Source organism: Pagrus major, chromosome 23 (assembly GCF_040436345.1).
Source record: "Pagrus major chromosome 23, Pma_NU_1.0".
NCBI classification, from domain to species: Eukaryota; Metazoa; Chordata; class Actinopteri; order Spariformes; family Sparidae; genus Pagrus; species Pagrus major.
The window spans coordinates 7,279,497-7,305,254 of record NC_133237.1 but is presented as its reverse complement, the minus strand read 5'-3'; the positions used below and the strand labels follow the sequence as shown (position 1 = coordinate 7,305,254).

General features: G+C 40.2%; 2 protein-coding genes across 2 annotated transcripts; one reads left to right on the top strand and one right to left on the bottom strand.

The window, feature by feature from the left end:
* Positions 1-1,054: 1,054 nt before the first annotated feature.
* Positions 1,055-3,154, top strand: elof1 (elongation factor 1). Its single transcript, XM_073495195.1, has 3 exons — positions 1,055-1,180; positions 1,259-1,329; positions 1,799-3,154. Exons 1-3 carry the CDS (start codon positions 1,065-1,067, stop codon positions 1,861-1,863), a joined length of 252 nt encoding a protein of 83 aa, XP_073351296.1. The 5' UTR covers positions 1,055-1,064; the 3' UTR covers positions 1,864-3,154.
* cnn1b (calponin 1, basic, smooth muscle, b) lies at positions 3,130-17,161 on the bottom strand. Its single transcript, XM_073495193.1, has 7 exons — positions 16,906-17,161; positions 10,413-10,534; positions 10,002-10,068; positions 8,598-8,735; positions 8,075-8,191; positions 7,594-7,740; positions 3,130-5,897 (listed from the first exon to the last, which is right to left on the bottom strand). The coding sequence occupies exons 1-7, from the start codon at positions 16,963-16,965 to the stop codon at positions 5,655-5,657; spliced, it is 894 nt and encodes a 297-aa protein (XP_073351294.1). The 5' UTR covers positions 16,966-17,161; the 3' UTR covers positions 3,130-5,654.
* Positions 17,162-25,758: the final 8,597 nt, after the last annotated feature.

The following is a 25,758-nucleotide window of genomic DNA, read 5'->3' as shown; positions in this document are numbered from 1 at the left end:
GACCTTATCTATCTATCTATCTATCTATCTATCTATCTATCTATCTATCTATCTATCTATCTATCTATCTATCTATCTATCTATAATGATTTGAGGGATGTTGTGTTTGCAACATCACTAGGGGGAGGGAGTTACCTTAAGAAGACGAGATCCGTGATTGGATGTACCAGACTGTCAGTCTCCGCTACTGAGCCAATCACAAATCGAACAAACTCCCATCTATCCAATCAGAAGCGGCTGTAGGCAGATGCTGCATCCGGATCAAGTTGTACACGCACAGCATCCTACGCTGCAAAAACATCCCTCTGGTAAGCCAGTCATATCGTTACGCAAATGCTAAACGATGTGATCCATAAAACACGTTCGTCGGTTTTGCCTTTCACCTTCATAGTCGTTAATTAAAAGCATTTTTTTAAATCTCATAGTCTTTACCCATCTGCTAGCAGCTATTAGCGAGTTAGCCTGCTAGCCCATAACGGTAGCCGTTTGGCGCTAAGTGCAAGTGTTGTTCTGATCCTGTCCGGCGTTAGTTGAGCTGTTCGAGGATGCAGACTGGAAACATGGCCGTATTGAAACATAATTCGGATTTTTCTATATAAATTAGAGACAACATTAATTACTTTCCACGAGGAAAAGGTGTAATATTATCACAGGCGCATGTTAGTTTAGGTCTAACTTAGTGTTATTACCTGCCTTTGATACAGGTGAGCAGTGAGTAAAAGCAACACATTTATTGATTAACATAGCGTTAATAGTTAGTAAGGTGTTTTACTAAAACAGTTTCTATTGTTTAGTAGTTGATGTATGGATGCAAAGTAAGGAAAAGTGACTGTACCTACCAACCGTGAAATAAATAGATAAAAAAATACAAATAAAATAAAAATCTCAATAATTCAACAACAAATGCACAGGTGCATACACATGGGCACATGGGCATCTCTGTTTAATAGAGTTTCCTAGGTGTACAAGTTTCTGATAATGTCCACATCTGAAGGAAACTTTATTATTTAGCCTTCTTTTTGTTGTTGTTGTTGTTGTTTTTCTGTAGACATACAACATTACAAATGGGGCGCAGGAAGTCGAAGAGAAAGCCACCCCCCAAGAAAAAAATGACGGGTAACCTGGACACTCAGTTCACTTGCCCGTTCTGTAACCACGAGAAATCCTGCGATGTCAAAATGTAAGTAGCTCCAGATGTTTTGGAAAAGGAAAGAAATGCATCATGAGCAACACAACTGAAGTACTGACTGTTTTCCAGGGAACGAACTCGAAATACGGGAATAATATCGTGCAGCGTTTGCTTGGAGGAGTTCCAGACCCCCATAACCTGTATCCTTTTTATCCATTAAAGACCAATTACGCCCACCTGCCAAGGAGGTTTAGTTTTGGTTCTGTTTGCTCGTATTTTAGGTCGTGGAGTATTGAAATAATGAAATGATGGAGAATGTGTGGTGAAGAGCCAAGGAACAAGTGATTTGATTTTTGGTTTGAATCCACAAAAAATGTGTTGAATTTCTTAATATTGCAAGATGGGGCATTTTTGTTTATTTTTTATAATTTTCTACCAACCACTGCACTTTAATTGAATAGAAAGATCATGCATATGCAGGCCATGATTGTTTATGACTATGTGTGCTCGATTTCGGCTGTGGATGCACACAATTCTAAACACCGTTAATTATTAAAATAAGAGTATTAGATTGTTTAGGCATGGGGGAGACAGTGTGTGTGTGTGTGTGTGTGTGTGTGTGTGTGTGTCGTCTGCATTTAGAATCTTCCTTAACCTCTTCCTCAACAGATCTGTCGGAGCCAGTGGACGTTTACAGTGATTGGATTGACGCCTGTGAAGCAGCCAATCAATAGTCACGTTTTCCTGTGACTCACCTTCTCTCTAACCTCACTCACTTACATTTCACCCCTTCGATTGGTCCGCTGAATTAGGTCCAGGTGGGCTAGCACAATGTAGCACGATTTTCACAAACATTAGAAGCATCCTGTTTGTAGTGTAGGTGCATGAAAGGCTTAGTTGAACTTTGCTTCAGCGGGGCTCACTGAGCATGACACGTTCCTCTGGCAGGGCCAGGGGGTCGCCATCTTGTGTTGTCTACATCACAGTTCTCAATGTAAAAGTTTTCATAGGTCAGTGATTAGCTTTTAAGTGTTTTGTTTTGTTTTTAGAGTAAATTATGATGTTCTTCTTCAGGGATGCACAATATATATCGGCCTGATAAATGGGAAATTTATCTGATTAGGTGTTATTCAGATTATTCACATCATAGCTGATGAATAGAGCCGATAATATAAAGCCAAATTGCCAAATAGAGGTCAGGAACTTGTTTTTAAAATACACAAATGTGAGATTATCAGTTGTCTTATGGGTATGGGCCATGAGAAACAGGTAATTATCGGTCAATATCTGTATCGTGCATCCCTAGTTGTCTCTTTGTTTTGTCTAATATGTCATATAATTGAGTTTGATATGTTATATATTTCCACAAGTGTTAAACATTCCATCCATTTCAGTCTTTTTGATTATGAATGAAGAAAATATAGCTTTTGTTTAGGTTGTTTTAGAGTTGTATTTAGTATTGTTTAGTTTTATTTTGTCTGTTTTTATCCCTGTTTCTAATGCACTGAAATATTTTGTTGGTTTGACAATTTCTTTTGAATCACCAAACCTTTTCCAATCTTTTGTTTTTGGGACAGTATATGTATTGTACTGGTTTAGGGCTGCAACTAACATTATTATTGTTATTTTCATTATCGATTAATCTGCTGATCATTTTCACAATTATCGATTAATCCAAAGCAACTTCAGGTTCAAAGTGATGTCTTCAAACTGCTTCCTTTGTCCAACCAGCAGTCCAAGACCTAAACACTCTTCATTTACTGTCATAAATGACAAGGAACCAGCAAATGTTTGACATTTTTAATCGATTATCAAAATAGTTGGCACTTAATTTTCTTTCAATCAAATAACCGTTGCAGCTCTAGATTTGTTTATTTTCCTTTTGTAAATCACAATCTTGTAAATTCTATTACACTACTTCTGTGTAATACACATCTACTGTGTATTTTTAGGTAATGACAGTAAAGAGAAAATTCAACCTGAACCATATTTTTTAAAGTGTTTTTTATTGCACAAATGTCATGTTTAGTGAAAGGCATATAGAAAAGAAAAAAAAATCAAGGTTAGCAAAGATGTAAAGTTTGAACAATGTTGAAACAAAGCGAACACATTACGGTGAAATGTTACCATACATTTACTCAACATTGTTGCTATTCTGGATATCGCAGGGAACAAATGATAATAAAAGGCACTGTTAAAAAAAACAGCATTCCCACATTTCATTTAATTAATGTTAAGAAGATTGATTGAAGATGCAGTAAATGTGTGTGCTTTTTCCCCACTAGATGGCACACTGCTACATGTTCTAAATCATGGCTGAGATGCCTTTGCTCCTGGATGACAATGAACAGTTCAAGAACTGAAATCTGTTGGCCCGTTCAGCACATGAACACAAAACTGAATTCTGACAACAATGCAGAGCCTCTGAATCAGAATATATTTTACAAAGAAATGCAAAGTGTTTGAAATGTCACACCGGACCAGTGTCTGAGCCTTCTAATGTGTTGAAATGAACCCTGTAACAGCTAGTGACACCTCTGACCTCACAATAACATTACATTCAAGACAATCGGTGGGTTAACAGTATGATGCAGAAGTCTCATGTCTATATTTAGCATGAATCACTTAGCAATTATCAACGGGCGCCAGCCATGTACTGACAGCGGTGGAGGAAGTACTCAGATACTTAACATGAGGAAAACTAATAATACCACAATGTAAAAATGCTCTATTACAAGTAAAAGTCCTGCGTTTGAAGTTAAAGGTCCCATATTGTAGAAAGTGAGTTATTTAAACTTATTATGAAACAGGTCTAGGTGCTCTATAAAAACTGCGACAGTATCAAAAACGCTCAATCCACAAGAGAAAAAGCACACAGCCTGTATTCATAAACTGCATCTATAAATGAGCCATAAGGACTTTTGTGAGGTTGTGATGTCACAACTATACAGCCACTGCCTCAGCCAGAAGCAAAAACTCCGGCAGAGCAAATTGAGAAACACGGTGGGCGGTGCCTGCTCAGGCTTGTAAGAGCTGACAAATCAGAGCAGACTGGGCATTTCGGGAGCTGGGCCTTAAAGAGACAGGTACCTAAACGGACAGTTCGAACAGAGGGTGAATTGTGGTGTTGCAGCGATGGACAGTACGATAATATGTTATTTTAAACATTAAAGCATATAAACATTTTTTAGTAGACACCCAAAATAAAAGTATGAACCTGAAAATGAGCATAATATGGGACCTTTAAGTTAAAGTACATAAGCTTTATTAGCAAAATGCACTCAAGTATGAAAAGTTAAACTACTGAATGCAGAAAAAAATGAAACCTGTAACCATATCTATAAACTCATTTGAAGGCAAAATCTTATTTTGTAAACTAACTATAAGTGCAGTGAAGTCAAAAGTACAATGTTACCATCTCAATTGCAGTGCAGTAGAAGTATACAGTGGCATTAAATGGGAAGTACCTTAAATTCATACTTAAAATATTAATAGCCAACATTTGAGTAAATGTACTGAGTTACATTCCACCACTCTCTACTGCACACAAGGTGAAGCCAAGTAAAGTGCAAATGAAGCAACAGCACTGAAGCCAAGTTTCACTGAGGCAAAGGGATGGAAGATAAAACTACAGGACAAAACTACTGGTGACTTAAGTTTTACCCGAGCTTCAAACTAAATATCACAACACCTACATTTGCTCTTTTTTAAAAGCAGTGTCTGACAGACCCCTCTACTTTTTCTAAATACTTCCTCAAAATCCAAAGACTCGTGCTGCACACAAGCCATGTAAATTAGCCCTGTAAAAACGGTGTGATGGGTAATTTGGTGAGCTTGTGAACATGACCATTTGTCAGCGCAGGTGCTCACAAAACAAAGCAAAGTCCGCACACAGCTACAAGTCCTCCTGCATCATCCGCCCTCGGTCAGCCTGTGGACCTGGAACTTCTGTGTCATCCCGAGGAGTCATATCCGCGGGGAGCTCCAATGTGGACGTGGACGTGTTCCAACTGGGTCAAGGTTCAATAGCACCAACACGATCACCTGTTTTCTTTAAAGAAACTTTCAAATTCTGCTTGGTCAGTGTTGTACCGGAAGGGGAGGGAGATGGAGCGAAGGGTATAAACATTTGTAAATCTCTAATTACATTGCAAGTATAAAAAGCTGTAGAAAAAAAAAAAATCTATAAATAGCAAAGGTCATTAAATCTGTGTGGGTATTTTTAGCGGTGATAAAATTCAGAGCAATGAGATACAGAAGTTGGCCACTGCACGACATTTTTGACGTATGGTCAGTGTAAACACTATTTTTTTCTTTTACTCGTGGAAAGACGAACAGTAAATTCCTAAGAGTAAAAGTATGTTTAGAAAAAGCTGGGGGATGAAGACGACAATGACATCAATCAGTGTTAAATAACAGTCTGGAAGGTTTGCTCGTCACAGAGACAGTTGTGTTTGGTTGTCTGAAGTTAAGCAAAGAGGAGGGAGATGGGGATGGGGGCGGGGTGAGGCTGTCCGTGGCTTCCTTAGTCAGAGTACTGGTTATAGCCGTCAAACTCCACCTCGCTGCCGTTGTTGTAGGCCTCGGTGGGGTTGGTGCAGTACTTGTTGTCGAATACCTGGCGGGGAAGGCCGTAGGTGGTCATGCCCTGCTGGGAGGCCACTTTGTTGGTGCCCATCTGCAGAGAGATGGTGGTGGTGTCACAGTTCTCCAGCTCCAGCTTCTTGTCAAAGATGTGCCTCCTGGTTCCCGGGGCTGTCATGCCAGCCTGGTGGACAGAGAGCAAGAGGAAGGGACTTTGAAAAACATTCTACAGGCCAAAACCAACAATGAGTTGATCCTTCTAAGTGCTGTATCGTGAAGACGTTTCACCTCTCATCAAAGAGGCCTCTTCAGTTCTAACTAACTGGAGGGGAGTTGCAGGCTGTTAAACTCTGTGTGGGAGTGTCCTCACAGAGTCGTTAGGGCCACTTGTGGGTCGTTGACTTAACCTAATCGGCCTTCATGTGGGTTGCTAGGGCTAGGTGAGCCCAGGTCGGAAGGCTGGTTAAGTCAAAGACCCACAAGTGGCCCTAACGACTTTGTAAGGACACACCCACACAGAGTTTAACAGCCTGCAACTCCCCTCCAGTTAGTTAGAACTGAAGAAGCCTCTTGGATGAGAGGTGAAACGTGCCTTAAGAGGATCTTATTACTCATATCTCATTCCTCTGTGCCGCAGAGCTCCATTGCTCTCCAAAAACTATTAAAAACACATCACTGAACTGCATCATTGCGCTGGGTGACATGTTCCTTCATTATGATGGACATGGGAACTGTAGTTTATTTTCTGTCTGTCCAACATACACGGTTGTTCTGATGGAAACACTCTCTGGAGCAGTGGCTGCCAGACATTTTCGACTGATGTATCCCCAAAGCCCTGTCAAATAAGCTCCAGTACCCTTTCATGTGCACCACCAGTCATGTTTCACTGATTTCAAACACTGTTGATATCCATTTTAACAATTTATTCAATTCTTTCAGCTCATCTATTTTAATAACATATACATTACTTTTAGTTATCTACTACTCTTCATTTATTACTTTTGGCTCAGTGTCAACTGTTTATCCATTACTTTAAGCCAACTATTTCAACATATTAGTTGAACTATTCCACAGTTTTTACTACCCACCCCTGGCAACTCCTCAAGTACCTCCTGGGGACAATAATCTGGTTAGAACTCACTGTGTTAGAGCACCAAATATGGATAAATCTGGAGTTGAAAAGAGTTAAAAACAAATTCACTCACTACTGCTGTTTAAATGCACAATATGAAACATCTGCCGCGAGGGGTCTCTCAACCGAAGCAAAACAAAAGCAGGAGTAGCATGGGATCATGGGATTTGTTGTCTTTATTGTTAAACAACCACCATTGCTGATAAAAAAAAAAATCAGCACACAAAAGTGACCCGACGTGACTCAGGTAGAATAATAGGCAATAATTTTAAGTTGTATTCAGGCTACATTTAGTCTCAATTCGCTGACTTCCTTCCTCACTCTAGCGACACGTGACCAAATGAAATGCACCTTGAACAAAATTACAGTTTTCTCTGGGTTTGAATAGTGTTGGAAACATTTGGAATAATCGAAGAACACAACTCAACAAAATCCATCACAAAGGTCTGGTTGTTTTCAGATATTTGAATGCAGGAAAGTTACTTAATAGTACCATTTTCTAAAAACTACAATGCCTAACTGTTGTAGGAAATATGTCTTCAGTAGGAACCTATGCAACACACATTAATCTATAGTTTTGGTCTTTTAATGGAATATGAGGACAACAAGAAAGCATAGAACAACACCAGCTGCATCCTTTAAATCAATGCATCTAAATTATAAAAGGAAAATGTGTGGTGCATCTTTAAATCTAAGATTCTGTTTGGATCATCAGCGCATGAAATGGATGAATAAAGGCATTTGTCACCTGGCTGGCTCCCTTGTTGGTTCCCATCTGTAGGCTGATAGTAGATTGGTCCAGTGGGTTGTCCATGGCCATCTTGGAATCGTACAGATGGCGTCGTGTGCCATAAGAGGTCATGCCCTTTTGGCTGGCGAGCTTGTTGGTGCCCATCTAGAGACGCAGCAAAATGGATTGAGTTAAACAACTGAGACATAGGTATCACTTTGGGGCAGCATCTGTATGCCTGTACACAAATCCAAGATCACACTTATGAGGGCAAAGCTCCCATTAATCTGTTATCATTAGACATCAATAATCCAAGAGCAGAGCAGGTGAGAGGGGAGTCAATAAAAATGTGTCTGTGATTCAGCATGAGTCCAGCAGGGGGCACAATGACAACCCAGTGGGAAGTGACTTGGCCAGCAGAACATGCATCTACGATCCCATATGAAAGCATACTTATAAAAGTAGTTGATTACAGGTTCAGCATTTCTGCTGCTCTGACCTGCAGGCCGATGATGTTACGTCCCTCCCTGAGCTTCTCTGGAGCGAAGCGGCGCTGCTGTTTCTCGGCATACTTCACTCCTAAGTCGTACTTGGAGTGGAAACCTTTGGACTTGGCCTGAGAGACAGAAGGGAAAATGGTGGTAATAGGGTGTATTATTCATAACCACATTGTTTTTATTATATTACTGCTGTTGCCATATTGTAATACTGGTCCACGCAACACAAAGCACTCACATAGGTGTCTGCGGCATGTAAATTATTAGCACATTATCATCAATGCTCTTGGTTTCCTAAAACTCAGTACTCCGGTTTGTGTTGATTGCACCTGATTCTCTAATTCAGTAGCATTCAGTGGTGAGTAAAACAATGATATCAGCCTCTCCTATAATAGATGGCACTGGGGTAACTGTGTGTGTGGTGTGTGGTGTGTGGTGTGTGTGTGTGTGTGTGTGTGTGTGTGTGTGTGTGTGTGTGTGTGTGTGTGTGTGTGTGTGTGTGTGTGTGTGTACAGCCGCCCTCACCATTCCAGCCAGGGCGATGAGTGTGCTCTGGACCTGAGTGTGGTTGACATTTTCAAACAGATCGTTGGCCTCGAAGAGGTCATGTGGCTTCAGGCCGTACTCTGTGATTGCACGGACAAAGTTCCCTATGTTTTCCAGCTGAGGAAAAGGAAAGCAGAAAGAGAGAGAAATGGAACAAGTTGAGAACAGCATCTATTTGGCATGTTACATACAGCCTGAGCAGTTGGCTTGCGTTTCACCTTGGACGCAACTTTTTTTATCTATCCACCTCCTAGCCCAAAATATGGACGCCACTTTCCTGCGCGTCCCATTATTTAAACGGATCCAGCGTTTCCCATGATAACAGGACACTAATTCTCTTTCTGAGTGCGACTGGTACGGCGTATCATTCATTCAGAAAGATCGAGGTTAGCAACTTTATCGAGCAAATCCTACAAACACTATTATTATTGCTTAGCCCACTAAGCTAATGATTTTAAAGCCCTGAAAGTGCTGCCGGTGGGTGCATCAGTTATTATAATATATAGTTACTTACACTAGTTCTGCTGAGCACCAGAAGTGTCATTCACAAACATTTTCCCAGTGACCTCCTCGGGGAACTTAACCTTGGATTAAAGTAAACTTTTAAACTTTGTGGAAATATGTCAATTCACTGTCTTACAAGAGTTAGATGAGAAGATCGATACCACTCTCAGATCTATAAAGTAAATATGAAACTACCGCTAGCAGCCGGTTAGCTTAGCTTAAACCAAATACTGGGAACACAGGGAAACAGCTAGTCTGAGATACAATATGTTGATTAGCTAGCTTCCAAGGCGCCGGTAGGACAATATTGTTCCGAGCCAGGCAAGCTTTTTCCCCGTTTCCAGCCTTTGTGCAAAGCTAAGCTATGCTAACCGGCTGCTTAGCATATATAGGCATATTCCCCAAAATGTTAAAACTATTGCTTTAATGTTGTGATTACAGTTTGGTGTGGATATTATAAAGAAAAAAAGAGATCATAATTAATGCATGAAAACTAAATTAAACATTTTGAAAATATCTCAAGGCTTTTTATTATTCTCTGCGTCACCCTTACAATATTTGGCTCCGTCTGGAAGTCTGACTGTGTGTGCATTCATTTACAAGTGTTAATTTCACATGGGAGAATTTTTGGAGAGAGCTTCAATCAAGCCTTAAAAGCACTGCTTGCTTTTTCAGTTCTGCAAAAGGCTAATAAAAGCCATGCCGAGATGGGCTTCATTTGATATGGCAACTACTTTAATGGAATGTAAATAAGTTCTGTCTGTGTTGTCAGTGCCAATACAGTAGACTCACACAGTTCCACATCTGGAAAACGACCCTGACTTTCAGACTTGCAGGACAAATAAGGCTTATTTTCTGCCCATAGAGCTGTTGCATTACCTGGTGCCAGTTTTGACTGGAGTTGTTGATCTTTCTCACAGAACCTGGCTGGAGAACATTAATGAGTCTACGAAAAAAAGAGACACAAATCAAGAATTTAAGGGGAGGACTTGAGCAATAATATTACAGAAATAACTAGGATTGAAGGTCCAGTGTGTAAGATTTAGTGGCATCTATCAGTGAGGCTGCAGAATGCGAAGAAAAAAGCACACAAAAGGCCTTCTCTAGAGCCAGTGTTTCGTTTGTCCTTTTTGGGCTACTGTAGCAACATGGCGGACCAAATGGAAGAGGACCTGCTCCCTCCATATAGATATAAAAGGCTCATTCTAAGCCTTTAAATCCTTCACACTGGACCTTTACAGTTCTGATGTTTCTGAGCCACAAGCATCCTCTCGGTGTCCATCCACTCACTCGCACAACAGGACTCCATCCTTCAGACTCTCCATGAAGGTATCCCCGATCCTTTTGCCCGTCACATCCTGAATCCACAGCCTCAGCTCCTCTTCCTTCTGTGGGTCGTACTTCCCTGCAAGCTGAGGGAGAGATGGAACAGAGGTCAGAGATCCAATACAGGATTGGACTTTTTTAATATTCAGTTTTGTTCCAAAACCACAGCTGATCTCAGCTCATCAAAGTCTCCGTGGGCAAGCCCAGTCTCTCGTGGCATGCCTCGAGTCCTTCTAGTGAATTTCATTAAAAGCACAAAAAAAGAAGCAGGACTTATGCAGTCAAGTGAAGACAGGGATAACATATCCTGTGGTATTAAGAAATGGAAAACCGATGAGCAGAAACTTATGCACAATTTGCCCCTTGCTCCTTCCAGATTGTTTAAATTTAGCATTTTCCGTATCACTTTATTTTACCGTTGTGTAATTTCTGCATCATTTCCAAAAAGGTTTCCTGGCAACAACTACGAAAATTTGGTACTGATTAAAAGGGGAAAGTAGGAATGTCCTTGAAAGAAAATCATTAAGTATTACATACTTATTGGACATTTTATTCATGTTTGTTTTTCACATTTTTGTATGTTCAGCTGATCTTCAGCACAATGAACACTCTCCAGGCTACAGCAACAGTTAACTGTAAATAAATAGTTGGAAGTACACCCGAGCAACTGAAAACTGTTTGCCCTATAACCAAATATATAGTAAGGAAAATTTCTAGTACATTATTTGTAGACACCCATGAAACATAGTGCTACCCTTTTAAAAAAAAGGACCCACAATGTCATTTAAATGCTACAAACAAAACTTAGATCCTAAAAAGGTACATCTACTTCAGCTCAACATTTCGTTCATGCCTGATGTCAGGTTTTCAGTTACTAAAATAACTCCCCCCCCCATTCTGTTCTCATAACTGTACTGTCTTAGAAAGTCTTCCTGTATAATAAAAAAATACTTTGAGATGAGGGGTATAAGCAGAAGAGGAAGGAAAATGAAAATGAAAAAGGCCTGTGGACATTCCTGCATGGAGAAACACGCTGGCCTCTCTCCTCTCTCCATGTATTTCCTTATTGGCACAAAGACGCTGCCCTTAATACTTTGAATTCTGGCATGGTTTAAGGCTGCCCCCCCCCTCCACCTCCCTGCACGCACACACACACACACACACCCTCATCCCCTTTTCCTGAATGTTCTGCAGATAAGTCTTCACAGTCTGGGATCAGGAGCCAACACAAACACGTATTTCAAAGCAGCAGGGATAGCGTAGCTTCCAGTCCATCACACCAAACTTGGGAGAAACAGCTTTCCCAGACACTCCTCCCTCTCCCTATTACCGTCCTGCTCTCCTTCCCCGATTGGCCGAGCTCATATTTCTCTTTTACTCTCTCTCCCTTTCTCCCTCTGGGTTTTCCAGAATCTGGCCTTTTACAGAGAGTTGACTATTCAAGCAAACCACGTCTGATAAAGACCGGCCAAGATCGACAGGTCCCGCTTCCAGTCTAGGTGGGTTAAGTTGGGTTGTTCTTCTCATTGTAGAGCTCAGAAATGAAGTCAGAACTGATTGTTTTCTGAGCTTTGAAAGCAATCTTTTAGTTATAAACATGAAGCAGAAAGACAAACATCACAGTGCATAATCGTTTCTATTCTTCTATAGCTTTAAGCAAAAGTACCAGAACACAGTGCACTGTTTAAAACAATGAAGCTAACGTCCTGCTTATGTGTACGCAGCATTTTACTGTGTAGCTGGTTGAGGTGGAGCTACTTTTAACTACTTTATATACAGTTAGGTAGTTTAGTCTGGTGGTTCCTAATCTAGGGGCCCGAGTGCTAGTGAGATGATTATTGGGGAAGGAAAGTTTTTTTAAATTTCATTGTTTAGTTTTGTACAATATCAGATAAGTTATTTAAAAAAGGTCCAGTGTGCAGGATTTAGTGGCATCTAACAGTGAGCTTGCATATAGCAACCAACTGAATACGCCTCGCTTCACATGCCTCTACAATGACCATGAAACTCACAAAAAATGCAAAAGGCCCTCTATAGAGTCAGTGTTGGGTTTGTCCATCTTGAGCTACTTTGGTAACATGGTGGTGCAACATGGCGGACTCTGTGGAAGAGGACCTGCTGCTTCTGTAGATATAGAAGGCTCATTCTAAGCTAATGAAAACAAAACAACTCTTAGTTTCAGGTGATTATACAATAATGAAAACATAATTGTGAATATTAAATTTCCATTTCTGCACCTAATTCCTACACGCTGGGCTTTTAATCCATGTCAGAAGTTTTAAGGGGTGATCTCCCTTTGGTGGAACTACTAACCACTCACAGACATCTAAAACATTAAATAGGACCCCAATTACACACCATTACCAATACAATTATTATTATTATTATTATTATTATTATTATTATTATTATTATTATTATTATTATTATAATAATTGTTATTAATACAATTTGTCAAATGAGCTAAATGTAGCAGAGTATAAAGTACAATATTTCACCCGGTAATTAAGGTATTAGATATAAAGCACCATCAAATGGAAATACTCAATAGTAGAAGTACCTCAAATTGTACTTCAGTACAGTATCTGTGTATTTGTGCAAGTAGCCTACCGTAAGCTGGCACTGAATGTCTGGTCATATTCTTAATCATGTTTACTCATTTTCTGAATCAGTTAGCCCTTATTCATGTTCTTGCCGATTTTAGGCTGTATTTCATTCAGGCAAAATCCCTGTACAGCTGCTTGTGCATTTGATTTTTTGTTAAACTGGCAATAGACTGTTTGTTTTTTTTCTTTCCATTTTTTCATTCATTGTAAAATAAATGCTGATTGCACAACGTAATGGCTCCAGAATAATGATCCCGTCTGTGTTTAGATTGGTTCTCTATAAACTTTGCTTTCACTGTGCTATTCTGTCTGCCACCGGGCATGAAATCTCCCAGGAAAATGAAGACTGACTGGCGAGTCAGTCAGGCTGGCAGCCTGGCACCATTTCTATCTGCTGTCATGTCACCATTGTAGAGTAAATGAATGAATAAACTCACATTCAGTCCTGTGTTGTTGGTAGTTACTACTCTGAGAAAAAAGAGAAATGATCCAGTTGTCTTTACGACAGTGGCACCAACAATAGAACCATTTGGAAACATTTGGTTGAATATAAAATATATGATATATCTATATACCTCGAAGTGAGATATTGAAAAAAGGGATGGTTTTTGGTAGAGAAACTTGACACTACTATCAAAACCTCTTAACTGACATCCCGCCTTAAAGCAAGACTATGCAACTTTAGTTAAAAGCTAACAGTTAAGCTAACATTACTTGAACTGGTCATACCAGATCAAGTAAGACTGTAGCAGCGACAGTGTGTTTTATTGTTTTATTGCTGTCATTTAATAAGAATGATTTATTTCTTCTTTAAAAAGTTACATAGGCTCTCTTTAAGTACTGCTGCACATGTAGAAGCTTACAGACCATTTGCAGTATTGCTTTTAATTACCACATGAGGTCCAACTACTGAGAGAAAACCATGAGTATAAATATATCTGGCTGTTTGTAACTGATAAGTGGAAATCCCTCCTTACACAAACAAAAAAAAGTCCCACTGACATCACCTCTTTACTGGGTGTCATCGTGCACTGTAATGTGTGAGTTGCTGGCATTGACTTTGCCTGCGCCACCTATCTCCTGTCCACCTGTGTTCTGTCAGAACAGTGTTTTGTCATCCCTGACTCCGATGTAAACTGTTTAGAGAAAGGACACTTTCTCAAGTTCCAAGTCAGAGCCCGGTCACTCCTTAAAAGGCCATTAGATTATGCTGATGTACCTGTCAGTTTCTCTGCTGCGTCTCTGCTGCTCTCTGAAGTCATGCTGCTGGAACGTACCATTTCTGCCTGACCCACGAAGCCCCGCGGCTCAAATAAACATTTTATTACCCGGCTAACATTGTCTCTACTCCACAGAAAATAGACTGTACTTCTCCGCTTGCCCTTGCGTGTATATAATCGACTTGGAAGCGGTACGGCCATGGCAGCAAAATAACAGCCAGACTAGCGCCAACATCTCAAACCCTCAATTCTGACTAAGACCCTGCTGACTGCTGAATAGCAGTAATGAAAGGAATGTGGGTTTCACAGAGTGCAGCGCACCTCAGTGCGAGATTAAAGCTCTGCTGAGAGATGGCACTATTCAGGGGAGAGGCGACAACCCTCCAGGACAATAATGATGATGATGATGATCCGGGAGCTGGAACAGTCACAGGCTGACCTTTCTCATCCTGAACAGACTGTCAGCAACTCTGACTCATCCCACTGTACAGAGTCACTACTGTCATGATAGCGGCAGCAAAAAAAACCCCCAAAAGTCTATTTACAATCACTTCTTGTCAGTTTAAATGCTACAAGTGTGCATTATACCACACAAAGCAGTGTTGGAATGTAACTAAGTATATTTACTGAAGTACTTCAAATTTGAGGTATTTCTACTTTAACTATTTATATTTATTCTACCTCATATTTTACACATAATCATATCATTAAAAATCTGATGATCTGCTTCTCTACAGATTGAACTACCAACAGTGTGTAAAGTGGCTCTAATTAGCTCCATCTTGATTCGTGGCAACATCCAAATGATGTTTAAATGTCACACATCAAAATTAATAATTCAGTAGTACTATTATAATAATGTGACAAGAAAAGTTGCACACTGATAATAATACTTCCCTTAAGTAATTTAGATGCAGGCCCTTTACTTGTAATGGAGTAATTTTACATCGCAGTACTTCTACTTAAGTTAAGGAATATCTTCTCCAACCACTGACCACATGTCGCTCTTTTCGCTAAAAACACACTCAAACAGTACTGTATTCATTCATAATAGTTTATGGTATGTCCCTTTAATTTGTGTGTATCAACATTTAATATAGGGATGTAACAGTACCATTGTTCCCTTCCCAGATACCTGAAGTTTGCGTATCGGCCAAAATGAGCCGATATCGGTGTGTTTTAAAGAAAAATATATCTGTATTATTATCATTATTTATTTTTGTCTATGTAACATATTTTAGCAATTAACATGTATTGATCACCTTTTATTGGCCAAATCAAATTGAGGATGAGTTCAGGAGTCTCACACCCTGAAGAAAGAAGCTGCTCCGTAGTCTGGTTGTAAGGCAGTGGATACTTCTGTATCTTTTGCCAGACGGCAGCAGGGTGAACAGACTGTGGCTGGAGTGGGCGTAATGTGACATTAAAAATGAGACCTTCCACGTCTCTCTCGGTCGCCTATACAAGCCTGTGGACGATTTGTCTAAGTTCAGGTAGGGTTTTTTCAGCGACAGCCCAAAGGATGTGACTTTATGAACGTCCTCCACTGCCCCTCTCCACTCCGCTAACAGAGAGCTACAGTAGCTAATGTTAGTTTAGAAATGGAGTCCTCGAACATAAAAAAAACAACTGGCTTCCGACACAAAAGAGAAGTTCCCTTTAAGTATTCCACTAGTCCTGAATGGATGTTCTTGAAGTTACTTTACTGTTTATGTATATTGGCTACTTGGGCAGTACAGGTGTACGGGACGCTGCTGGGAAGTAACAGGATTCAAATAAATAAATGATGTGGAACTGGATTAATGCACAGACTCATGAATGTGCTGATACCGGATGCAGCACTTTAGGCCGTATCGGGGGCATTTCCGATACTGGTATACAGGTAAATCTAAAAAACCTCCTTATGCCTCTTGGCTCTACATGCCAACAAGCCCATGTTAACAAACTTCACAGAAATCTTACATTTCTTCATGTTTCAGCCAGTTTGGTTTCTCACTGCCAAGGAGATCAATGAGTATTATACACGCAGCACAAATCAAACTTGTGCTGCTCTCTCACACAGACTCAGTGCCCTGACCCTTCATAATCGCACAAATAATTTGGCCACTAAGACCTACTTTCACCTCCAAAACAAACACTTCTCTCACTGCGTGATCTATTATTTAAAAGCAGGAGTGTGTCACCAGAGCCGTTTCCCAAGCACACAACCTGGAATCACACGGGAATGAGATCACATTAAAGCCTCGTTTTAATAATTCAAGCTGGCAAATGAAATATCTGATTTAAGGTAAGAGGTACAGACACTCAACACATTTTTGGTAAGTTTGTGCACCTAGCCTGTAGCCAACTACAACTGTGCCAAGGTTTTATCCAGCAATATGACATACTTTCTCCATATAAGGACCTCAATACATAATATCAACAACAATTTGACTATAACCCCAGTGCACAGGGGCTCTGTTTTAAGGGACTTATCCAAATATGGCCACAGCTAGAGTGTTTACAGTCTTCACCATCATGCTGTGTAGCCTTCAGTGACCCTTGACCTCACATGAGGAATCAATTCTTCAGCTACAACGTGTCTCCATCCTGTAAATAAACGTCACAACGACACAAACAGTGTGAACCTACCTTACTCTTGACCTCGGCAGAAAGTCCGAAGGCTGGGCCGCTCCTGAAATGTGTTGACATTCTGTTGTTTGGACTATTTACAGTGGAGCTGAGGAGGGCTTTAAAAATGGAGAAGCAGGTTACAGCTCTGTGTCCGAGGCAGGGGAAACAGAAAAGTCCCGAACAAATCCGTGGGTACCTGTTTTATTTTTTTTTTAATTTTATTATTACTACTGTTCGTCGCAGTCGTGCTCGGACCTGCTGCTGAAGCTGTGGACAACTTTCCGACACTTTTCTGAATCTTTTTTAAACTCTTCCCATGTGTGTGCGCTCTGATTGGCCGCGGCCGCCGTCCAATCCGGGCGCAGCCTCCTCGTCGGTGGGAGTGATGTCACCGCTCGGGTATTAGATTTAATCAGTGTCACTTTTTCCACCTCCAGGCAGTCAGGGATGCTTCTCACCGCTGTCGCACTCTGCTGAAGTTATGTCATTGTCATGTTCAGTCAGTGATTTCACAAGTGTTTCCTGATCGATGAGGAAATGCACATTTTATTTCACTAATGGTAATATAAAGATCATATAGGCCTAAAATAAAGACAATAAAGATTATTTACATAAGTTATGTTTTAAATGCATTTGAGATTTTAGGCAATGTAATGAGGGGATACTTTGAGGTCAGAGTAGTTAATGAAAATAAGTTCATTTAATCACATTTACAAGTGCAAGCATTTTTTTTTTTTTTTAGTAATTATGCTTTTAAAAAGTGATATGGACAAAATCGGTTATTTCAAAAAGTGGTGGGGACATTACCCCAGTGTCCCCAGTGTCCGCAGTGTAAATAGTTATAGTTATACCTAAAAGTAAAACTAGAACTATTACAATGATAAAGAAGAAGATATAAAATAGCTGTTGCTAGTGCTTACATGATGTTGATAATAATGAGTAGGCTATACATGTAATAATATTAAATCTGTAACAACAACAACAATGATAATAATGATAATATAGGCCTACCTACAGTTAAAATTTTAATTTTAAGAGTTAAATTTTTTAAATTTTAAACATAGTCTGCAGCTATGATTGCATTTCTACATAGGCACAGCGGTGTTTGAGCTAAATGTTGGCAACCATGCTAATATGCAGCCACAGCAAACATCCAAACATTTACTAACATTTGCTGGACTAAAATGAATGTATCATTTAGGGACCTGTAGAAAAATGTATAAACAATCCATTTTATAACCCAAAGGTAACCACTAACCAAAAAGGTTTCCCCTCTGTGGCTCTGGATGAGAAGTCAGGGGATCACTGATGTCAGTAGAATTTATCACCTGGGAACCATGACCCATGTCTGAACCACCAGTACTCTGAAAAAAAATGAATGAAATAAAACTTTGATCTGTTGGTTAAAGAGATCACCACAGTCAGTATGCTTCATCCTCTGAATGATTTGTGTTAAGTTATCCTAAAAGTTAAGATTTACATTGATTGTTTTTCAACTGTACATGTCTGAAATGTACCATTATTGCATTTTCTTTGGACAGGTCAGCTTTCTCTGAATCAGCTCGAGGACACATTTCACAAGCTAGTAGTGAGTTAGAAGGTCTGACAGGAGGCTCAGGTGTGTGGAATTACAATGTTAGATTGCATTGAAACAAAACATTCTCACCACAAGATCCATTGTATAGCGATTGGGAATCTTTCAATTGCATCCCAAGGTCCTCGTCAGCAGATGGAGTCACCCATATAGATGAGAATGTCAGCTCATATTAGCACAACAATGAGTTCTTGTCCATGTTGAAAGTTCAGCAGAAACAAAAAACAACAACACCACAAGCTCTATTCAGAAGTTTTTCTTAAGCTTTCCATCATATCAAAAATGATCATTTCAATCTTGATTTTTAAGCCAACATTGATGAGAAGTCCTCAAAGTGCTCAGGCGAATGGAAATCTGAACATCTACAATTCCAGGACAAAGTCTGTCTGCTGAAGAAGATGGTGGGAAATGGTTGAAAGCCAACCGCTGCCATGTTTCATTATAACTGAAAATGCACTATGGATTATCGCTCATTATTCTAATGTATAATTTTTCAATTTTTCGGCCAAGGACTCCAGCACTCAGAGACATTTATCCTTTAAAATGTACCATAATGTGGTTTCATATGGATAATGATGTCTGAGTAGAATTCCTTCTCAAAATCCACAGTTAAGGTTCTGTCTGAATCCTAACATACTGACAAGTCCATTTAAAATGCTTCCTTAAAACTTAGAAATAGTGCAGTACCCCTTTAGTGCTATCTTTGGTCCCATATAATTGTAATCAAAAACATACAGTGTAAATAAAATCTATATATCAGTACAGTGCTGTGGGACTGATGCAGCATATTTGAGATGTGACAACTGTGTGTGGAAGCTACTGTAGAACGCCTGACGTCACTCTGGGAACAATGAGGTGGTTTTCCTGTTTTACTCCGCTGCGTTATTCCTCATTCCCCCCATAGGCAGGCGGATGACAGGGAAAGGAATGCAGCAGATTCTGGGGGTCTGCAGAGCAGCGAGTATGACGGGGACAGAGGAGGCGGCTCCCCAGACAGCATGATTCACCCTCTGCTTTCTCCTTTGTGTGTGTGTGTGTGTGTCACTAACAGACACATGGAGAGGAACATTCTGGAAAGGCAAGGGATGGATGAAAGACAGACGGACACATAAAAGTGGTGCAGAATGGGATATGGTGGTTGACAATGAAAGAGTGCAAACGTCAGATTACTGGATTCAATCAGTCAATGCAGGATTTATACACACACAGCTGCAGAGCAGTGGTCTGCATGAGAGACTTTGACCGACCACAACACTACAGTAAAGTTCACAGTGTAGCACTGCTGCAGCTTTGATGTTTCAGTGTACTCAGAATGAAAATGACCGAGGACTGAAGAATAAAAACATACATCACATGAACTTTTTCTACTGGAAATACTGGAAAGTTCAACTTCATTTTCGGGAGTTCAGCACCTCATTAATATTGATCCTCCAGCATCAAATACACTCCAGAACATGTAGCGTGATGGATAAAGGGAGAGCAGTGGGTGTAATAGCAAGATGTTCAAGGTTTTATCCACTAATAGATCTGAGACATGAAAGCTCAGCCCTGTGTTTCCCAGCAGGGGCTTGTAGGGTGATTACCGAGAGAGGTAAAACGGAAAACAGCACGACGCGCTCCAAGGTCGTGACCTCTGTAATGTGTCTGGGACTTTGGGGGTTTTATGAGCTGGGAGGACGTGTGCTGTATGTTCTGTAATTACACATGATGGGATTTTTGGACTTCACCTTGTCGAAGGTGGGAGTTTTCAGGCAGAAATATCGAATCATAGGTAATACAATTTTAAAAAATTAGTATTTCTCCTGTATGCTGGCAGTGTGAAGAAGGCTTTTAGACAGCCTTGTGACAGTCATGTGGGAATTTATGCATGATATGTAAAATTTATGAGGAAAATTATAAAACACTTCAGTTTTTTTAATACAATTGAAGTGTGCTCACTTGTGCTTAAAATTTACCATGCAAGTATGTTTAAAATGTCTTAAAATGTTAATGTGAGATGTATAAGAATTGCAGTCTAAGTTAAAGGGTTACTCCACCAATTTTCAACATTAAAGTGTATTTACAGGTCTTGGGGAGTACTACTGCATGTGTGAAAGAAGTAGTAGAAAGCCTAATCTGATGAATTACCTACAGTGATGTCACTGGTAAAGTTGCATTGTGGGTAATGTAGGAACTCAGTTTAAAAAAGGAAGAGGGATGTGTGAAATTGAAAAGGTATTCTTCTTGATAATATGTTTTTAAACTGTCCATAATGAGTCCAACAGTGTAGGAGTGCAATGCTAGACCAGTGGACTGCTTTTTAAAACCTGGTGCCTACATTAACCACAATGCAATTTAGCCAATGAGTGACATCACTGGAGGCAATTTATCAGATTACATGCAGCTTCCTCCGAAGCTACAAAAGGCTTTATACTAGTTCTTTCCACATATGTAGTAGTTCTCCCCAAGACCTGTAAACACACTTTAATGTGTAAAATGAGAACTTTGAGTCACTTTTAATTCCAGAAAGCATTTATAAATTAATTTTCAAGTTTAATCCTTGTAGGCAGTTGATTTGTCAGTTTGTACGTGAACACACACAGTAGTTCGAGAGTGAGATATGAAAGCAGTTAAAGGTAAATTGAAGTGCTAACGGTAAAAGCTATCTAAATTTCAGTGCCGAGAGAGTCAAAGTGTGTTCACTGTTAGTAGTTGAAGTGTCATTCTGTAGCCAAGTGATGACAGTCAAATGTTAGCTGAAGTGTGACCCAAGAGTAAACATGAGTTTACTTAAAGTTGAAAGAAGATGAACTGTCGGTTAAAGAGTAAGAACGATTGATTATCGGGTGAAAGCAATTGAAACATAGGACGTAAAGATAGTTGACTTGAGGGCCCGGCAGGCTGTCGTCCGATATCGGGGCGTCAGTGAGTGTCTGTGGCGCTAATTGTTTGATGTGTCCCACACTATTGGCGCTAGTCAGCCCTGCTGGCAGCTATATGGGTCGATGGAGCGTGTAGAGTCAGCATCAGAGCCAGTTTCACAGATTGAATACAATTTCTCCTTATTTTATATTTGCAGCTTTTTATCAGACATGATCAGAAGTAGCTGTAGTGATTAAGTGGTGACAAAAAACGCTGCTTTATCACAACAACGGTTTGTTTATCCGCAGTCTTTAATCTCCCGGTTTTACTTTTTGAACGACAAATAACGTCCACCGCCCCCTGACGGTATGGAGAGGTATTTCCTCTCACGCGGGCGCAGGACGTACGAGCTAGTTTGCGGTTGACTGCAGTTTTTGCAGTGGCTTCGAGTCCAGGTTTTTGGTTGAGACACACGCAGTTAATACTTACACATGCTGGGATTTGAAGTTGGTTCTAAATACTTATTTTATTATTTTTATTTTTTTAAATAATGTTAAATTTGTTCCTATTCTGTTTCACAGGTGGAAACTGGACTCATGACCTCAGCATTTTATATAATCCTGGCTGTGGCCCGGATGAGCTCAGTGCACCAATAAATTGCTAATAATCAACTTAAAGAACAATAAAAAAGAATACAGAAACATCATTATAAACCTTATAAACATTTAACCTTCCATCTCATACTATTACAATGTAATAAAAGTTTTATATTTGTGATTTTTTAATGTTTCTAAGATGAGCCGGAGGAGTTCAGTGTGTTATCAAAGCACTGCGGATTACCTTAAACAGCCTGTTAATATAGAATCAGCATCCAAAAATCTGCACAAGCACAGAGACATGCTTATTTGTGCACGGTCCTACTCCCCTCACACAGTCACACAGTCACACACACACACACACACACACCAAGCGAGGGTCTTATAAACATTTCACAGAGAGAAGAAGAAGCACACACATGGAATTCGGACACTTTATTTGGGCATGATGGGAGAAGGGAAGGGCCTGAGCCGACGGGGAGAGGGATGGAGATGTAATGTCTTGTGAAGGAGGAATCCCTCACACTAAAAATAACAGACTACAGTCAGATATTTACTGTGCGGTGGGCTTTACTGTTTACGTTGGCCCTGCGTTCATATGACACTGGTGTGTGGCTAATAAGCTGCTTCTGGGTACATTTATTGCAAAATGTCTTCTGGATGGCAGCGGATGACTAAGGAGGCCTCATTTAAGGGAAAAGACAGTAAATGTGTCACAGTTTTATCATCGGAAGGGAGAAAGTCTGTGATAATGTGCTTTGTATTTACAATATTTGTTACTTTAATTAGCCGCTGCTGTTTTACGAGAGCACGTTTTTCAAGAGGTTAGTCCAGATGGCAACATTGTGAGCAATCAGAACAAAAGAGCAGTTTAACTGTTTGATGATTTACAATTTCTGGTTTATAACTGGAGTAAATATCCTGTCCACTCATGGCACATTCAGAGAAAGTATTTCAGAGTGAAGAGATTCATCAGCAGGCGAACATCTTTGATGGCAGGATTGAATACAGAGACGTGTGTGATGGAAGGATGAGGTTTGAAATATGACAAAATGCAGACAGAGAGTTTCGAGGACAAAAACAGTTTTGGAAGATAGATGTAAAATCACAGGGAAGGGAGGGAGAGGAGGGGATGGAAGGGCAGATTAGTGCAGTTTCACAAACTCAGAAGGGCATTTCTACAATAAGCTGCTTCTCCCTCCACCCACCCACAGACCCCTCTCCTCACTCCACTCCGTCTGGCTATTTATGGTAGGAGTCCTCAAGATCCTGCGTAACTCAGAGGAGTTCTGAGGGCTGAGTTCATGGCATCGTAATTCCAACCTGTCGCTACAGTAGGACAGGAAGCTTCAAACAAACCTGGATTTGGTCAATAAAAACCAGGAGCAACTCAACTCAGACACATTCAATCACTAACACCAGTTAGTGTGCCCACCTTTTGGATGCATGCTCATATTTTGGTATTTATTCCTTAACTATTATTTTATTATCCGCTTCTTCAACATACTTTTATTTTGAAACTTTATCCAACACTTCAAAAATGTTTGTAGTTTCTTCTTCAAACTTTATTAACTTAGACTTGAGAGGAAATTTCATACGCTTCCATCACTTACCCTCTCACTGACACTTTCACCTTTTGGTATCAGTGCGACACTTCACTCATTTTTATTCTTGAACTGACAGTTCGACTGCTTTCAGATCCAACCCCTTGCAGTGCACACCCTTGAAGTGTCTTTAGCGTTTTCATGTCAATTTCATTTCAACAGCGCTCATCCTTTACTCCCGACCTGCTCTCCCTGCAGTCAACCAACATTCCCACTGCGATCATCTGTTCGGGGCTTCCACTTCAGTCTCTTTCAGGTGTCAGCTTTTCTCCTTTCAGCAACAGGTTGAAGGAAACTGCTTTCACCACAGCTGACACTTCAGCTGACATTTCAAGTGTATTCATCTGTTACTCTTCATCTGCTTTCACTGGTTACATGTGATCTAACATTTTTACTGCATTCATCTCTTACCCTTTCAACCAAGTGTTTAAGTGCTTTCCCCACTTTCACATCAACTGATAGGCCGCTTTACGTGTGTTCATCTCTTTCTCTTCAACTGACAACTCAACTCCTTTCAATGCTTACACTCCGAATGACACTTCAAACCCTTTCAGGTCTCAGATCTTTACCTTTCAAGAACAAGTTGACTGAAATTAAACTTCTTATCTCTTCTCGCTCCCATAACTTTCAGGTTTACTACACAATTTACTTTAACTGCTTTTATGGCTTGTACTTCAGCTGACACCTCGACTGATGTCGTCGTTCAGTTCACACATTTGTACTGACTCAGATTTATTTCAGGACTGTCAGTTTAATTCATTTGAACTCTCGAACTCTTGAAACTTCAACCTTCTTCAGCACATTTTAACTGCTAATTCAGTTTCCTAGAAATGTATAATTTGTCTGCCACTTCAACTTATTTCTTTCCTTTCATTCAGTGTTTTATACAGGTTCTTGAAAGTTAAAAAAGCACATAGTCTGCGCCAACGGGAGCCATTCTCTCCCACAGAAAACACGATTTGCATAATTTATCCCAATATTCACGGTTCAAGTGAAGCTAACTGGAAGCTGTAAACGCGACAGAGCCAACTGGAGACACAGTAAGCGGTGCTGGCTCAGGCGTGTGTGAGCTGACCAATCAGAGCAGACTGGGGATTCAGGAGCAGGGGTCTTTAAAGAGACAGGAGCTAAAACAGAGCGTCTCAGACAGAGGGGAACCACAGTGCTGCAGCACTGGACAGTATGAGAAAACTGATGTTTTTTGAGCATTAAAGCATGTAAACCTAAAGCAGAAGTAACCCTAAATAGAATTATGAACCTGAAAATGAGCATGATATGTCTAATTTAATATTTCAACAATTTTCCTGCAAGCTAATGCGAGCAAATGTTCACTTTCTTCACAAAACTTAGGCTTTTCTAGTTAGAACTACCCGAAATCGGGTAATTCTCCCTCATCCATCTACCTTGTGCCACCAGAGGAGTGATAACGTGGCACAAAATTAAAACTGTCCCTGCTTTCAGTTCTTCCTCACACATCCTAATCTTGGCTATTACTCACAGGCTGGGACAGGCTCATGACATCTTTGGCTGAGGTAGGTGGTGATAGTTAGGTGCCGCTTGTTAACAACTTGGTGTAAAAGTAATTTCGATCAACACTGGCTGAGGTTATAAGTACCTTGTAAAATCCGCTCCCTTTATAGCCTCTCCAAAGACTGGAATGTTGTTGGGGTTTTTTTCTTTGTGTTTTTGTTTCTCCAAGTCTGGGAAAGGTCTTCAGCATAAATTCCTCCTGAAACCTATAATCTATTTATTTTTCATAACTATGTTTTGCTCAATTTAGTGACTTGCTCATAAGGAATAAACTCAAGACACAGACATTGGACCATGTAAAGAGGGAAATAGGGAGACTTGACATTTATAGACGTGAATTCATTAAGTTTAAATGTCTTACAAACACAGCTGACAGATGGTAAACACAGATGAGAGGCCGTGGCTCTCTTGCAGAATCAGCCGCGCAATGAAAACAGCAGAAACACCGATGTACACTGCACATTCTTCTCTTGGTCTGTAATGCGATAGCAATTGTGTGGATTTGGGTGATGACAGGCAGTGTGTTTTTGTATCATGCAGGTGTGTGTCTGTGTGCACCCGACGTGCAGGTGACGATTTTTTCATCCTGTGCATGAGTGAAGCTGAGCAGCAAAGTCTACACCATGAAAGTGTGCTGTATAGTAGCACGAGGAAATTTTCATTGAGTCTCTGTTATGTGACCATGTTTGGTAAAGCTCCTCAGGCA

Bases quoted from the DNA above. Each gene is read 5' to 3' on its own strand.
- cnn1b (XM_073495193.1), bottom strand. From the start codon at position 16,965: ATGTCAACACATTTCAGGAGCGGCCCAGCCTTCGGACTTTCTGCCGAG. The intron at 10,069-10,412 runs GTGAGTGGATGG...TTTTTTTCGTAG, and splicing joins GATGGAGTCCTGTTGTGCGA to ACTCATTAATGTTCTCCAGC. The intron at 8,736-10,001 runs GTAATGCAACAG...CCTTTTCCTCAG, and splicing joins CCAGTCAAAACTGGCACCAG to CTGGAAAACATAGGGAACTT.
- elof1 (XM_073495195.1), top strand. From the start codon at position 1,065: ATGGGGCGCAGGAAGTCGAAGAGAAAGCCACCCCCCAAGAAAAAAATG. The intron at 1,181-1,258 runs GTAAGTAGCTCC...ACTGTTTTCCAG, and splicing joins AAATCCTGCGATGTCAAAAT to GGAACGAACTCGAAATACGG. The intron at 1,330-1,798 runs GTATCCTTTTTA...CTTCCTCAACAG, and splicing joins GTTCCAGACCCCCATAACCT to ATCTGTCGGAGCCAGTGGAC.